Genomic DNA, 16,724 nt, shown 5'->3' with positions numbered 1-16,724 from the left:
ACAAATACATAATATAGATCTATTCCCACAAATGACCCATATATTCCATACTATCAGGGTTAGGAAACCAGAATCTGACCAGTTTTATCACACAGTCTGGCATTATATCCCGCCTATGCCACACAGGTTCTCCTCCCATTGTCTGAATTCCCAGAGCTTGCTTCTTTTTATCCTGATATCGCTGATCACCCCATGCTCCTCTGTGATATAACATGGTCCAAAATCTTTTGTATAATTCTTTCCTATGAATGTTATTTTTCCTGTTTTGGGGATTTTCTCTTAATTCCCACCACTGTTGTTTATTTCTCTCGTTTGTAATACAAGGTCTGCATAAACAATACTGGCATTCATCTGAGTCGGTATCCTGGGGGATAGTAAATCCAGAACAGGTTACTTGGTTACTTGTATCAGGGGTCATACTAGCACTTTCTTCTTGACAATCTCCCTCATTATTTTTCTCTGAATATTCCCAATGTTTCTCCTGGAAAAGTTGGCTAATAGCATTTCTTTGTTCCTCATTTACAACCAAGGTCACAGAAAATCTTTCTCCTTCCCCCATGCTGGCTGAAAACTCAGTGAGGGGCTGATAACCTGATACTGTGAGAGATTCATACTGCCCCATGGCCAGAGGGAGAATTATGCAATATATCAAGTTCCCAAAATTGGGGTGACATGTGGGGAAATTGAAAAAATAAACCTTAGCCATCTTAGTTAGGGACACTTTCTATGTGGAAAGTTTCAATAATGTAATGAACATATTTCAAGATAAGAGGATATCATTTAGTGACGATCAGTATCTTGTGAGATCACAGTTGGCTGTACTGCACTGGAACGACAATGTGGATAGGAAATATACTTCTGTTTCAAAACCCCGTGTACCAAATGCTTGGAGGTCTTCTAGAGGGAAAAAGGTGTACAAGGAACCAATCTACTATTACAGAACTAACATTTGGAAACGCTTCGTAGACTCATTATATCAGTACTGAGTGCATACAATCAACTATATGTTATACCTGTAAATTATTTACTTATTTGCTTACATTGAACATAATATGAACAATGACACTGTAATATTGGACCTATGATTTAGGACATCTTTGTAAAGGAAGCTTGATTTGCAGATGTGCAAAAGGTGAGAAAATTGATTTACCGTTTGCCATTGGTTTCAGACTCTGATTTGTTTACATCCCCTTTTTATGAGTGTGTATGGTATGTATGTGGCCCTAGCAACCCATGCTGTAGATAAGCCCCGCCTCCCTCCTCCCCCTCCTTAATTGCTGTCCGGTGGGATTTTAAACTAGGTCGTCCTTGGCCTTTAAGGTCCGGTTAATGCGTGGCGTATGCGTTCACGTTCCATCTACGGACTGGACAACGTATCCCCCCGTACACCTACAGCATATAAACGAATGAATGGTAACAATGACAGGAGATATACAGAACAAAACGGACATGCACGGGACAACCAACGAATATTCTTGTTCGTCACAATCCGTTTCAATTTTTGTGCATGCACAAAACTTTCTAACGGATGCAGGCGGACGCATCGCACATTACCTGACATGAAACGAATGTTCCGAACATAAAACTGACATAAAACGAATATTGACGAACATCACCGGATACAAAAATATGTCATCCGTTGCAAGTTCGGAGGCTCAATCCGGTCAAGTGTGACAGAGGCATAAAGAACAATGTAATATTTTGTCCATTTGCAGGTTTCATCCGGAAAGCCGGACAAATCCCCGATTGTCACGAAGGAAGCAATAAATATCGCCAGGGACTTGGTGCGGAAAACGGATGTCTCCAAACCTATGTCCGTGGCAGATATCTCTATCTCGACGACGATTCTCAGAAAAGTGACCAATGTCCAGCCGAAGTCGACAGTCCAAGCGGTTACTTTGGTCAAGGTAAGCTTTCATATGTGTCCTTGTAGCCTTACGTCATCTCCGCTTTCGTTATGTTGAATCTTGAATTGCTCATTGCATTATTTGCCTCTATACGGTCTATATAAATATGTGAAATGTGAAATCTGTTTTGAGTTATGTTTTGATCTGTCTGCGTTGACCACTGTAGGAACTGGTCAAGGCTGGTAGTAATCTGGTGGCTAACACTGAAAGGTCTGCAGACGTGCGACGGACAGACAAACGTCGAGCGGCCGCCAGCATCCTGTCCGCAATGGAGGACAGCACAACATCAATGGCGGAAGCGATTCAAGTCCCAATCGTCATCAAAACTTCCAGCGACAAATTAGGTAATGACATTTTGAAAATAGACAAACTAAATTCAAAGAATCATAATTAAGTTTAACAGTGACATTAGAAGACAATAGCAAAATAGGTAAATTGCTTGCTAGAAGTCGACAAAAAACATCAGTAATGATATTCCCGCCTTTGTATGCGTGTAGCGACACAGTAATTTGTGTACTGCTTACTTTAAATCACAAGAAATAAGTAGTTATTTCGGCTTGTTTACTGGTTTTTCAAATTGGTGTTTTGATGCCACAAGATTTCAAAGTTCAACCTCCAGCAAATTAACACTCGTTCGTACCGTAAAGGACGCGTTTGTAATAGTGTATGGCCCACCAATATGTGTTTACCGACTTGTGAATGAATGTTGATGCCCCAGTAAGTGCAGGACGTTTTGACTCGCGCTCATTTGTGTACATACAGGTGTAAACTGACTCATCAGTATACGTGTACTGATTCTATATTGACGCCTCAGTAAATGTTTGCAGCATAAATTGACTCATCAATGCGTACTCACCAATATATGTGTGTGAACACCTCATCGATGTCTTTGTACTTGAAGAATTGGAGTTATACGTCGTCAACACAAGCGACGTGTCGGAGGCCCTGGTCTACGGTGGCGATGAGGGTAAGGACGGCGTGGAAGACGGCGACAAGGTGTCCATACCGGCTTCCGTACTACAGCAAATCAGCACAGGTAAGGGGAAATCACTCAGCACAGGTAAGGGGAAATCACTCAGCACAGGTAAGGGGAAATCACTCAGCACAGATAAGGGGAAATCACTCAGCACAGGTTAGGAGAAATCACTCAGCACAGGTAAGGAGAAATTACTCAGCACAGATAAGTGGAAATCACTCAGCACAGGTAAGGAGAAATCACTCTTGATAAACTACTGGGATAGCACAACATACTTGATTCAATTTTATATTGATTTTGAGTTGAAATGTCAAAAAAAACACCAGTTATAAGTTCGAAGAAGGACCGGAAAGCACTATTTTGAAACATTTATATCATGTACAGGTGTATAAAGCACAGTCAATACTATGCTTTTGTGTGACGTATCATGGCTTGTATGATATGTACTATGTCACAATCAGCAGTTAAATAGATGTACACTAAGGTGTCAACAAAGTACGACATGTCTTTTAAAGTCATTATCAATTAGTATAACAAATTCACGACCATCAGGTACCAAGTAAAGCTTACCCTATTTGCCTTTTCAGATTATAAGTTATTTCGTTAATCATAACACCTTAACAACTGTTTGTCATTATAATTAATATTCATGACGTCGAATCTACATAAAAACAAGAAGTAAAAAGTTCATGTAGCTAAGACTAGACAGAGAAATACTGTATAGAACATTAAAACTATTTGATAAAACCTACACATAACCTTGTTCCTTCTTTCCTGGAAATGGAGGTAAATGCATGGTCTACATTGTAACGAAAGAAAACGAGCTAACCGCAAAGTAATGATGATAATTGCAAATCCAACCAAAGCCAAAGCGGAAAACATAGGCCATAGATATCTACATTTGATTTGTTGATGGTGTACGCCGAGTTATGTATCGAAATATAGAGTATGATGATATGGAGCTCAACGCTAAATCTAACTAATGCGTCTTACGCAGCGAACCGATGGAAAAGGACAACTGTTGATGGCCTCTTCAATATAATGAGAAAGGACTTAAAATATCGCAGAAACATGAATAAAAAGGAAATGTTGATTGTCTGAAATATTTAAGTCGGTAAGATAGATCTTCCTTGTCCCGTTAGCAGATTATGACGTGGGATACAGTATACCGATTCCTTTTTCTTCAATCTGTCAGGCTTTGTACCCATGTGTAGTCTGTGGTGAGCCACTCAGTTCTGAAATGGCAATGTACATGTTGTTATTGACCTGTAAATCATTGTTCATGCAATATGTTTTGATGAAAGTTTGTAGTTACCATATTTAAGACTGCTGTGTTATTATCACTAATCTGGTTTCTTTTAACAGATGGCCTGTCAAAAGTTGTCTTTATGAAACATTCCGACATTGGCGAATTTCTGGTGGCTGAGAACGAGTCTAGCGTGACCCAACAGATAGCCAGTAACGTCATCAGCGTGTCTGTCGGCCACGCCGACACTAGTAAACTTAGCCAGCCTGTCACATTTTCACTCAAACTGCTACAGGTACGTGGTATGAAGTGTTAACTGTTTCGATAGCACATCTTGCTGTTTGGTAGTTGAACGTTGTGGTCTGCTGCCTGTAAAATAATTCTTTCATCAATATGCCGGCTGGAGAACAGACTCTTCAGAACATGTTTTAGTACAAAATCGCTTATGGTGATAAATGCTTAATCAATATTTGTACTATTGTATATATAGAAAAAAAAGGATTTCATAAAAATGTTATAACTATTTGTTTTTGTATTCACAAAGTTTTTTAGTTTTGGAAATGTCTGTTACGCATTTTAAATGAGTGTATGAAACTTTAGTTTTGCTTTTCAGCGAATCGATGTTGAGTCCGTTCCACTTTGCTCATTCTGGAATTTTTCGGAGGGGTGAGTTTTGTATTCTTGCGAATTCTAAATATCGGTTATGTTTGGTTACTTCACACTATCATATTGTTGGACAACAATAAAACAATAATTGGTTATTATGTTTCAAGATGTAATTGTCGTCTATTAGGGAATCGGGAAGCTGGTCCCAGGCCGGATGTGACGTATCAAACATGACCCCGTATCGTGTCACATGTCAGTGTAACCACCTTACAAGCTTCGCCATTTTGCTGGACGTATCTGGTGTGGCGGTATGTATTTTACAATGAATTTTCAACCTAAATTGACATAAAACATAATACTGCATGTTTGCCACCTCCTCAACACATTCGCAATTTAATAGTTTGTTCAAAGTCTTGCGTCTTAGCAGCAACTTTGGTCATAAGAGGATGGCGTCCACAGATGATTGGCCCACACGAGGATACGTGGGTATTCAGAGGTGACATGTCGGAAAACTATTGTGATTGACCAGGGTTTCAAACAAAAATGATATCGTTAGGATGTTTGCTCAGAGACTCAAATTATTACGATTACGATAATGCAGCTTGTAATTGGGTTGCTGTTTCTTAATTGTTTTCGAAAACATTCTTTAATATATTTGCCATTACAGTAAAGTCTTGTGTCATGATGGAGCTTGTGTTTATACAGATGTCCAGTCGTCACCACTCCATCCTGCGGTACATCACGTATGCCGGGTGCATCATTTCTCTGATCAGCCTCTTCACGAGCTGGCTTACATTCAACTGTCTCAGGTATACATATAATTCAAGCTATGCCATTCAGCTATCTCAAATCTACATAGTGTATATAGTTCGATATGCAAGATATACATAAAGTTGGATATTCAAGTGTCGCGGATATGTGCAGTGTAAGGCCTACCATTCAATTGTGTACGGCCTACTGTTCAGATGTCTTAGGTAGTCTGGGGCCTAATATTTGATTTTGGTTCATTAAACTTTCGCATGTTATCATACTGTATACGCAAAACCATGCATTCAGCTGTTTCGTATATCCATCTGGCGGGCCCAAGGGATTTGCTTTTCCTTATATTTCACATGTAATGCTATTTTTATTGTTCATATTTTCCTTTCATTATAAGTCTTTTGTCTAATACACTTGGTAACATATGGGGATACTCTCCCCTATAGAGATATTCCATGCAAGTCAGTGCCGATGCAATGTATGAAAATACATTTGTTTCCGATGTATAACCTAATAGTAATTGTGTTATACCAGCCCACTGCAGAGTGAGAGGAATTCCATCCACAAAAACCTAGTGTTTTGCCTGTTTGCCGCCGAGTTGACCTTCCTTGTTGGTATTGACCAGACTGATAAACAGGTATGACTGCTTGACCATCTTCTCTTTTTACTGCATTGACTAGAATCATATGTACACGCACATACAACGTACCAGTCACAACAGACACGCTGTATATCAAGCTAGTTTGGTAATATCATGATTTTGTTAAAAGGAAAATTAACGCGTTTTATTTTCCATATTTTCCGTTTATAATATTGACATATCAGTGTACGTACGTCTGGTAGGACAATTATCTTCGAAAATGTCTTCCACGTCGAAAGTTAAAAAGTCTTGTATTTTAAGTTTGTGATTTAAGGTTCAACAAGCCCCCTAATAGATGCTGTAGTCACCCTAAATTTCAATCTACTGATAAGTCATTATCAAAGACCTCAAATTAAGCTGTGCATGACCTAGGTATATCCATGAACTTAATATAATATGTTATTTCGTAGCATTCAGTTCGGTCGCAAAAGAGATTGACATGTTATAAGTCCGATGAGCTATTTCTATGGAGACAATAGCCTTAATGCCTTATTATTTATTGACTACGTTTACCTGGTTATGTACTTTTTTAATATTTAATGTCCAAGTTCAATGTGTTTAAATAACATATAACTCCGATTTTTGATAAGGGTCTTTGAGTATGACTAACCAGAGGGTTATATTTTAGGGGGCTTGTTGAACCTTGATAAGGACAATTTACTCATTATTTTAACTTGAATAAATTATCATTTCGTTACTATTACGTTTGATAAAATCTTTATAAATCTACTAATTGTAACCATAACACACATCGTGCCTGGTATCTGGATTTACTGTTACTCAATACCTGTCACGAGCCTCTGTCTGTTAATTATCTGCAGGTGTCCTGTGCAGTTATCGCCCTTCTGTTGCACTTCTTCTTCCTTTCCGCTTTCACCTGGATGTTGATGGAGGCTGTTCAGATCGTCATCATGCTGGTTCAGGTTTTCGACACGGCCAAGTCAAACCTCAAGTACTTCTATCTTGCAGGATACGGTAGGTACATTATATAATCAGTGATGTAAATTGTCAACAAAGGACTTTTATTGAGGTGAATAATTATGTAATTTAAAAAAACTGAAAAATTCTTACAGACTTCGAATACGTGCCTGTTAATATCGCTTTTTTGTGGTTGTATAAACACATTTTCACATGAACAGGCTGTTTTAATTTTCAAATAAAATTTGAAATAATGATTATTTTATCATTGGAAAAGGAGAAACTCGAACAAATCGCGAAGAGACAAAGTACTGCGTTGGGCAGAGAGCAGTTGACTTCACAATTGAGGTTTTGTCAATTAAATAATATTGTTAGGTTGTTTCTAAAAATAGTAACACAATATCACAAAATACAGACCTCTATGTGTTGATGATCCAACAAGTTAGGATATTTTTTTTTATCTAATATTAAATTTAGAGCCAGTCATTAGAAGCATTATGTATTACAAGGTACATGTATATGCTCACGGCCTAGTTGTTCAAAGGGTGATTACATGTAGCTAAATCAGTAATGAGCGCAAATTTCTGTGGACCTTTAAAACACAACCATTTACTGAGTTTTCACTTGAAACAAATAGCAAATATATAATGGAAAAACAATTACGTTCAAAATTACGAGTTTTTTCCTGGTATATTGACCTTTTTTTAACATTGATTAAGCAAACTTGCTGGAATGGGGTATTTAATTGGGTTACTTCATTCAAAATCGCATATTCACTGAACAGAAGCTGAAATGATTTTATATCGAACATCACAGACGTTGAAGAACATTTTTCTGCACTGGTTTTAAAATCAATCTGGGAGGAGTTATTATTGAAAAATACAACCCTTTCCTTCGGTGATTAATGTTAGATACCTGATGCGAGTTTATTTCTGCTGCGTAGGTATACCCATCGTGATAGTAGCTACTACTGCCGGGATAGACTTCACAGCCTATGGCACGCCTCAATAGTAAGTACCCGTGACTAAAGCGAAATAGCTGTGGTGGATCCCGTTCAATGATATAAGCAAATGATTTAGAAAAATAATTGAACTCCAAACTGTTCGATGATTTGTGTATTCAGTTGATATTTTGTTGCCTTTTTTTCATTTGTTCCAAAGGTTTGTGATTTTCCCTTGAAATTAAAACTGTTTAACGAATGTTTTACCTAAATTACCACATCCTCATTTCTCCTTGTAAAGGTTTTTTGCGTTCTGTCCAAAAAGAAAGTTTTTGATGCCTCTGATACACTGAATCAGTATGAAATTCACAACAAATTATATAGTACGTGTTTTGAATCGTTTCATGTTTTTTTATTCTGTAGTTGCTGGCTGACAACGGACCGATTTTTCATTTGGAGTTTTGCAGGACCAGTCGCCACGGTCCTTTTGGTGAGTAATACTAGTGTCTCGCCCACTATGCTCAGACCGAAATGTTTGATACTGTATTTATTAACTGATTTGATGTACATAGCTTAATGCGAACTCACTTTTAGACACAATTAGTAAAACACCCGAAAACATTGAACAATTCGTTCGTGGTTGGGTTCTGTCCGGTTACAAACGATTTGGTTGAAAGGAAATAATTACTTGTATGCTGGCGTGTGACTTCATACTTGACTTACTTTCTGAAAAGATAAATGATTAGTGTTGTCAACTTTGTTTCCCTTCTGAACCAATATGATCATATAACTATATCATATGTAACACGAGGGTACAGACGTTGGGATAAAAAGCGAGGCTTGCCGATGTACCCAATGGTTGAACACTTCTGTCCTCCATAAGTTATATATTATAGTTATTTTCTTGCATTGCTTGATTGAGATGTGTAGCCGACATCCTGGATTTGTGAAATAAACAATAACAATGCATATTTTATATATTTAAAATCAAAATAATCTAGTCTTTCTAGCCGCATTTCTTCAGAAAACACAAAATTCGAGGAGCCATGAAAAAACGAAGCATCTCCCATTTTATCATCGTTTTATTGTTCTACACATGTGATAAATTGTTTTACGCATTTAATCTTTGTTGTACAGGTGAATGCTGGAATTTTGACCTATGCAATGAGCACGGTATGCCGCCATTCCGATTACGTATTTTCCAGAGAAAAGGCAAATGCTGGAAATTTCAAGTAAGTTTTAGTTTTGGCCTTTGTTTTTTTGGTAATTGATTCACATAATATTGGATAAAAAGAAGCTGTTCATCATCCACTTTGACAAACCCAGTGTTATATTTAGAGGTTGTGTTTCAGAGCCTGGATCCAGGGAGCATTCGCTCTTGAAGTTCTTCTTGGTCTGACCTGGGTGTTTGGTTATTTCTTCCTTAATGAGGAGACTGTCACCATGGCTTACATATTTACAGTGCTAAACAGTCTCCAAGGACTTTTCATCTTCATTTTCCACTGTCTACTCAATAAAAAGGTAACCGAAATCACTTGATCTCTGATGTGATTAGAAAGTCTTTCGTCAAAGAGAATAACTGTATTTAAAAACTCAATAATAGAATACATGTACATTATACTGCCTTTTCTCTTTGATATCTCGCTTTTTGTATTTGTGTTCGTCAAATTTGATTCGGATCTAAAATAAAACATTGTATTTGTGTATTGCAGGTTCGAAATGAATATAAAAAATTAGTGCATATCAGCAAGAAGGCGCCCATGCTCTCCTCGACAAAGTCGGCATCACTGCGCAAGAACGATGGATCATATGCACTTTGATATAATCCGTTAGCATTCTACTTCTGCTCAAAGCTTGCAATGATAACCGGTTACATGCATTGTATTGTATTCATGATACTTCTCCATACAATCTACACCCTGACAATTGACAAGGAGGCGTGTGTAGAGACAGACAATTCCTGGATAAAACCGGTTAACTCAAAGGTTATTGGAACAAAGCGAATTATGGGTTTTCCAGTCACTTCAACTTACTTCTGTTCGATAGCGTTTATATCTGCATTATGCAGATGTGATATAACGTGAGCGTTGCGAAGATGTTAAACGACAGAGAGCTCTACCTGAGTATTGGTGCATTGTTGGCCTGTTCATTGAGCAATATGCTGTGGCTGTATTCCATAAAAAGGGTGATTACGTATTGCTTGCGTGTTATGGCTATTGTTTCTCTTTCATAAGTGGAATGGTTCCAGCACTGATGCATGACATTATGCTGATACAAGATATATATATATATATATATTTATATATCAATACTAGTTTTTTTTTTTATATCAGAGTGTTAGATAAATAGGTGTCAAAATGGATGCCATGTTTCACTGTTTGTCTCTTTCCGATTCTTAACTCCTGTTATAGAAATAATACACCATTAGGTGTGACGAAAAATGATTTTGCTTAGTTTTCAGTTAGTTGTCATTCAGAAAATAATCCTTTATAACATATATGTTTGAAATATATATGGGTTTTTTTTATCTAGGAAAGTTCTCGGGTTTTATGGACAGCATAAGCTATCCCGTAGACATCAGATACAGGATGTAAAAACCAATCATTGATCGGTACTGGAATAAGAACCATTTCCTATACATATTTTGTTCAATATCACAATATTGGTATAATACATTTCACTGATAAAGAAGTACATTATTACATCTTTTGCATGCAGGCTTCAAATTTGTTGAAATTGTAAGGACAATATACGGATACACTGTTGTATACTGGTGACGATGACGATGACCATCAATACCTATTAAAGAAAGAGATATAACATTTGCTTGATGTTTCACTTTCATATTTAAATATATCGATGTTTTGCCTGAAATCAGGCTAATTTGGGAACAACTTTATCATTTTATTTATCAAGAACATGAAACAGAAGAAGATTGCCTTGGTTTTACGCTACCTAGCTGTCCAGTCGGAGCAGTGAGGAACCATTTGCCCCTGCTAAGCGACTTAACAGTTGGTATGGCATTATCTTTTTCAATGGAAGTGGTCACTCTTTCTTGGATAACTGATGACCTACAGAAGGTCCTATATGTCGCAAACGATATCATGATGGGTGTCATTTGTGGTGCAGGACACGTGTGTTTCCACGAGTATCTTTTTTGTGGGGGTTAATGTTTTTCCTGATGTTTGTTCGTCAGAGTGGCCGCCGTGGCCAAGTGGTTAAGGCGTTTGACATTCTGCTACCACTAGCCCTCCACCACTGGGTCGTGAGTTCGAAACCTACGTGAGGCAGTCGTCTGGTACTGACCGTAGTTTGGTGGTTTATCTTCGGGAACACTGGCTTTCCTCCACCAAAACCTGGTGCGTCCTTAAATGACCATAGCTGGAAAAAGGCAGTAATACACACAAAAAGATGCATTGCAGTATTACCAAATGCGAGTATTTCCACTTCGCGACTTATGTAAATAGGACATGAATTTATAATAGCTGACATATAAGGCAATATTCGTTTACGTAGTGGTACTGAATTTGTATAGAATTATTTTTGTACAGGTTTTATTTTTATTTTAAGTGCCAGTTTGATACCTATTGTGTTCGTCATTATGTGCTGTGGTTATTTTGTAGCTTTTATTAGACCATTGAGTATTGTTATACGTTCGTATCATATGTTTATTTTGTGATATCATCCTCTGTGTTCATTTTGTTTATTATAATCTTATATATCGATTGTATACGATTTGATTATTAAGTAAGGGATTCATGGCGTGTGGCTTACTTCTCGGTTCGCTGTATTTTTAACCCATTTTAGAAAGTATTGTTATAGTATATTTTCACTAAATTGCATACCTTTCTTTTTCATAATCATTTTTTTTGCTTGCGGCGGTCAAGTTATCTCGCATTTATAAAGGTGTTATCCTGAGTACTATGTTCGCCGGTGACGGCAATGCTGTAATGGGCGATTTATTTTGATGAAAAATGTCCAAGCCGTAAAGGTGTGATTACTAGAATAAATCTTGCTTCAAGATGATTGAGGAAGCCCCCCCCCCCCCCCCCTCCCACTAAAAAAACAAAGTCGATGTTGTTTCCTTTTGATATCTTCCCTTTTTATAGGTTTTAAGTTAAATAGAATATGTTGTACAAAGTTCATGCTGCATTTTTGTATCCATTGATTGATTTGTTTGCTGTGTCAGTATTGTTTTATTCAATATCTTGATTTATATAAATATTGATTACACATTTATATTACAATATTTGTTATTGAGATGCATGTCGTATTTGGTGATGACACCGATACATGTAACCTATCTGATGCAGTGTGTATACGCTTCCGGGTCGAGCTACATAAAGATATACAATTTCGCCACAACGTTGTAGTGGTGACAAATACAAATCGCTCAGTCAACGCTTGACAAATGGACCAGTCGGTCTTTAAACGTTGCGACACGTTTAATACGTACATTGCTTGTGTAGAAAGTAAGGCTTTGATATTACATGAAAAATATGGTTTAGAGTTTATAAGATGTTATATGAGGTTTTTATTAAATTCAATTATTAAATAATTGAATAAAATATGTGTCACTCCTGTAGAGTAGTAAAGAAGCGTTGCGTTTTACAATACTCAGATTTGATATATCCATATTGGCTTTATTACAATCAAATGATGGAGTAACTGTACTTGCAACTGATACCAGATAATCTCTATTCGATATATATACATCTCTTGTTTGCGTGTGTATCTATGTGTTAACAGGATACAACGTGTTTTGGCTAAAAAAGAAAAAATGTTTTAAGCGTGAATTTCATCAATTCTATTAATGAAGCAATGCAGGCATACGACAAACCCCGATAGGAAATATAATGTGACATTAAAATTCCATTTGTCAACGTGGAATGCATGATGTCAGGATATGTTTGTTTGTTTTATCATGTTTCATATATAATTTATGACGACAAATTACAAGAATATACCGATACCGATCACGTCATATTAACTGTAAAGTGCCATTACGGTTATCTCTGTTATTAGATACCTTTAATACATGTTTCATTTAATAAACTTCTAACCTTGACAATATTAAGTTCTATTTTTAAAAAGAAACGCAGTATTTTGAGTTATTTGACTGAGAATGAATATAGTCATTGTATTTATTAATGTCCGATACAATGAAAAATATTTTGAGATTTTTTTTATTTTTTTTTAACCAAAGGTGCATCTTAAAATAAAATGTATTCGTGACTGTATCTTTCACTGATGGGTTCACTATGAAGCGTGTAAATGAATACTGACTGTTTAAACGCCTGTCTTAGCTGTGTCCAGGTTTTAATGATATCCACTGATATTTGTTGCGTAAATATTTTTCTGTAACACCACTGTAAATAGTTTCAAAATGTTCTAGCTCCAAAACAGGGCCCGCCCTTTTGTCTTTGTATGAATATAGAACGTAGTACATAACTATGTAATAGAAACAAAACATCCTTAGGCTTGTTTTCAGTAGAAACATGACGGTACACTCTACCTTACGTGGCTATTTCAGGTCGGCATTAAACCATCAAAATAAAAAGACGTTTTGCCTTGTTTAAGTTGTTCAAACTAATATTATTGAAAAATCTGAATTTGCGATCTTTTATGATGAACAAGAAAAGCTCTTAAACACGAAAGTAAACTCGCAAAATAGAAGAAAAAAGATTTACAATAAAATTATACCTGCTGGTTTTCGTCTTTGTGTATCAAATAATATCTTCTTATTATTCTAAGCGAAATTTTATACGAGTTGTAAATATCAATTATAACTTTCCATCACCATCTACCGTATTTTCGTTATGCTCATACATTTAGCTCTTTAAATTACATTGGTGTGTTTGATGTAGCCATATGCTGAATAAAATCGTTATTTTTGTAGGTAATCATTTTGTTTGTATTATTTTTTCAATATTATCAAACACAAACATGATTTATCTTTGTTTTTGTTAGTTTACCAATTTATTGCATCGACTTTAAACATGTATGCATCAATCACTTTATGATTAAAGAACAATAACCTTCACATATATATTTCTTTATTTTTTAAAAGAGAGACGATCATATCATTAAATTATACATAGTTTTACACCAATAACTGATCTATTGAGTTCAACCTAGTGCCCTCTAGTTCTATACCTACTTTTTTGTTCTAAATCCTAATTGACCTGATGAAACAGTGTTCAGTATCTTATCGGCAATCATTCTGAAATTAGGACGTCATACATTTGTCATTTGTTATGTCATTTAGTTATCAATTAGATCGATAAACTGTCATGACCTCACAGAAATCAACTACTATTAAACATTCCTGCTGTGTAATCCTATCAAACTTAATAAAATTACAGTTGGATTACCATAAGTTTGTTATATAGATAATTTAATGTGTTTATTATCATGTAGATATACTAAATACGTTTATTCGACCCTATCTGTTACACCAACATATGACATACAACAAATACTAATATATATTATAGCGCTCCTAAACAAGTACAAGAGGACATAAACGTTAACATAACACACGGAAAACACTATTTAAGCAACCCTCTCCCCATTCATCCCCCGTCTCCCCCCTCCCCCTCCCCCCTCCCCTAAAAAAGGAGGTGGAGCCCCCAACAAACAAACAACGCCTGAACTCTGCACGATGTTTTGTTGCCAATTCTTTCTAGCAAGTGTGGGGTTAGTTGACCATGCATAATGAAGTAAATGACTAATGAAAAGTTAGCGCCAAACTTTTATCGGGTCTATGTTTAAAACGCCAACTTTTCATCTTGCCTATACGGAGACACGGTAGTCCAGTGGTAGGACGCCGGGCTCGTGACCGAAGGGTTGCGGGGTCGCGCCACGGCACGGCAATGTGTTGTATCCTTGAGCAAGATAATTTACTCCGCTTGTTCCAGCCTACTCAGCTGTAAATGAGTACGTGGTTGGGTAGTGCTAGAATTGTTGAATGCTAGCTATTAGCGCCGAAATGGCAGCTTCGTCTGTATGCTCCCAAGGGAGTTTAGAAATGTATTGGCTGGTTGCAAAGAACCTATAACCACGGATAATAATTTGTGAACCGCTTTGAGGCGACCTACGAACTAGTTTGTGATAAAGCGGTATATAACAACCTCCAATTATTATTCTTATTATAAGTAGAACGCCAAACTTTCATCTGGGCTATAATTAATACGCAAAATGTTCATCTGGATTATGTTAAAAACACCAAACTTTTATCTGTGCTAGGTTTAAAACGCCAAACTTTCACCTGGGCTATAAGTAAAACGCCAAACTTTCATCTGGGCTATAAATAAAACGCCAAACTTTCACCTGGGCTATACGTAAAACGCCAAACTTTCATCTGGGCTATAAAAAAACCGCCAAACTTTCATCTGGGCTATAAATAAAACGCCAAACTTTCACCTGGGCTAAAAGTTAAACGCCAAACTTTCATCTGGTCTATGTTTAAAACGCCATGTTTTCATCTGGGCTATGTTTAAAATGCCAAACTTGCATCTGTGCTATGTTTAAAGCGCCACACTTTCATCTGGGCTATAAGTAAAACGGCAAACTTTCATCTGGTCTATGTTTAAAACGCCAACTTTTCATCTGGTCTATAAGTAGAACGCCACACTGTCAACTGGGCAATGAGTTAAACGCCAAACTTTCATCTGGGCTATAAATAAAACGCCGAACTTTCATCTGGGCTATAAATAAAACGCCAAACTTTCACCTGGGCTAAAAGTTAAACGCCAAACTTTAATCTGGTCTATGTTTAAAACGCCATGTTTTTATCTGGGCTATGTTTAAAATGCCAAACTGGCATCTGTGCTATGTTTAAAGCGCCACACTTTCATCTGGGCTATAAGTAAAACGGCAAACTTTCATCTGGTCTATGTTTAAAACGCCAACTTTTCATCTGGTCTATAAGTAGAACGCCACACTGTCAACTGGACAATTAGTAAAACGCCAAGCGTTCATCGGGGCTATAATTAAAACGCCAAACTTTCATCTGGGCTATTATTGAAACGACAAACGTTTATCTGGTTTATGTTAAAAGCACCAAACTTTCATCTGGTCTATGTTTAAAACGCCATGTTTTCATCTGGGCTATGTTTAAAATGCCAAACTTGCATATGTGCTATGTTTAAAACGCCAACTTTTCATCTGGTCTATACGTAGCTCGCCACACTGTCAACTGGGCAATGAGTAAAACGCCTAACTTTCACCATGAAACACAAAATGCTTATCGTTCATCTGGTTTATGTTGAAAACGCCAACTTTCATATATTGGGGGAAAATGTAATTTAGAAATGTAATGAATCGACATTCTAAAATCAAAATTAGACCATGAAGCCAAGAAACACACATAATGTAGTGTTATTTGTTTTTGATCAAACAATCCCTAAAATATTCATCCCTCGAATGAAATAAAAGAAAAACAATGAAAATTCTGTTGATAACGTGTTTCTTTGTAACCACTGGTATTAACAGATCATCCACCTTTCGCTAAAAAGTTTGAGAGAGGCGTAAGCGGAATTTCCACAACTATAAGCATTCAGCAAGAGCTGTCTTCAAAGATGTTAATGACCATATTACCATAGTAGTGGACAGGGCCTTGTAACAATACAAAAATTGGAACATAAACAACGTTAATTTCAAAGAATAAAAAAATAAATATTGACTTCATGTATACACGAAAAGTTTTGTCGCAGTTTTTACTTTCGCCA

At 36.7% G+C, this 16,724-nt stretch overlaps 1 protein-coding gene across 1 annotated transcript in view; it reads left to right on the top strand.

Moving 5' to 3' along the window:
• Positions 1 to 12,044, top strand: part of LOC110441813 (adhesion G protein-coupled receptor L3-like) — a 44,078-nt gene extending 32,034 nt beyond the window's left edge. Inside the window, exons 7-20 of the mRNA XM_021485070.1 lie at positions 1,716 to 1,907; positions 2,074 to 2,251; positions 2,809 to 2,943; positions 4,249 to 4,424; positions 4,743 to 4,795; positions 4,923 to 5,043; positions 5,441 to 5,544; positions 6,029 to 6,131; positions 6,956 to 7,109; positions 7,996 to 8,062; positions 8,416 to 8,482; positions 9,130 to 9,224; positions 9,345 to 9,513; positions 9,705 to 12,044. Of these exons, the coding sequence (XP_021340745.1) occupies positions 1,716 to 1,907; positions 2,074 to 2,251; positions 2,809 to 2,943; positions 4,249 to 4,424; positions 4,743 to 4,795; positions 4,923 to 5,043; positions 5,441 to 5,544; positions 6,029 to 6,131; positions 6,956 to 7,109; positions 7,996 to 8,062; positions 8,416 to 8,482; positions 9,130 to 9,224; positions 9,345 to 9,513; positions 9,705 to 9,812 (1,722 nt within the window). The 3' untranslated portion in view covers positions 9,813 to 12,044. The remainder of the gene's footprint in view (positions 1 to 1,715; positions 1,908 to 2,073; positions 2,252 to 2,808; positions 2,944 to 4,248; positions 4,425 to 4,742; positions 4,796 to 4,922; positions 5,044 to 5,440; positions 5,545 to 6,028; positions 6,132 to 6,955; positions 7,110 to 7,995; positions 8,063 to 8,415; positions 8,483 to 9,129; positions 9,225 to 9,344; positions 9,514 to 9,704) is intronic.
• The last annotated feature ends 4,680 nt before the right edge of the window (positions 12,045 to 16,724 follow it).

Source organism: Mizuhopecten yessoensis, unplaced genomic scaffold (genome assembly GCF_002113885.1).
Source record: "Mizuhopecten yessoensis strain PY_sf001 unplaced genomic scaffold, ASM211388v2 scaffold716139, whole genome shotgun sequence".
NCBI classification, from domain to species: Eukaryota; Metazoa; Mollusca; class Bivalvia; order Pectinida; family Pectinidae; genus Mizuhopecten; species Mizuhopecten yessoensis.
The sequence above is the reverse complement of the archived record's forward strand: the minus strand, read 5'-3'. Positions and strand labels throughout refer to the sequence as shown.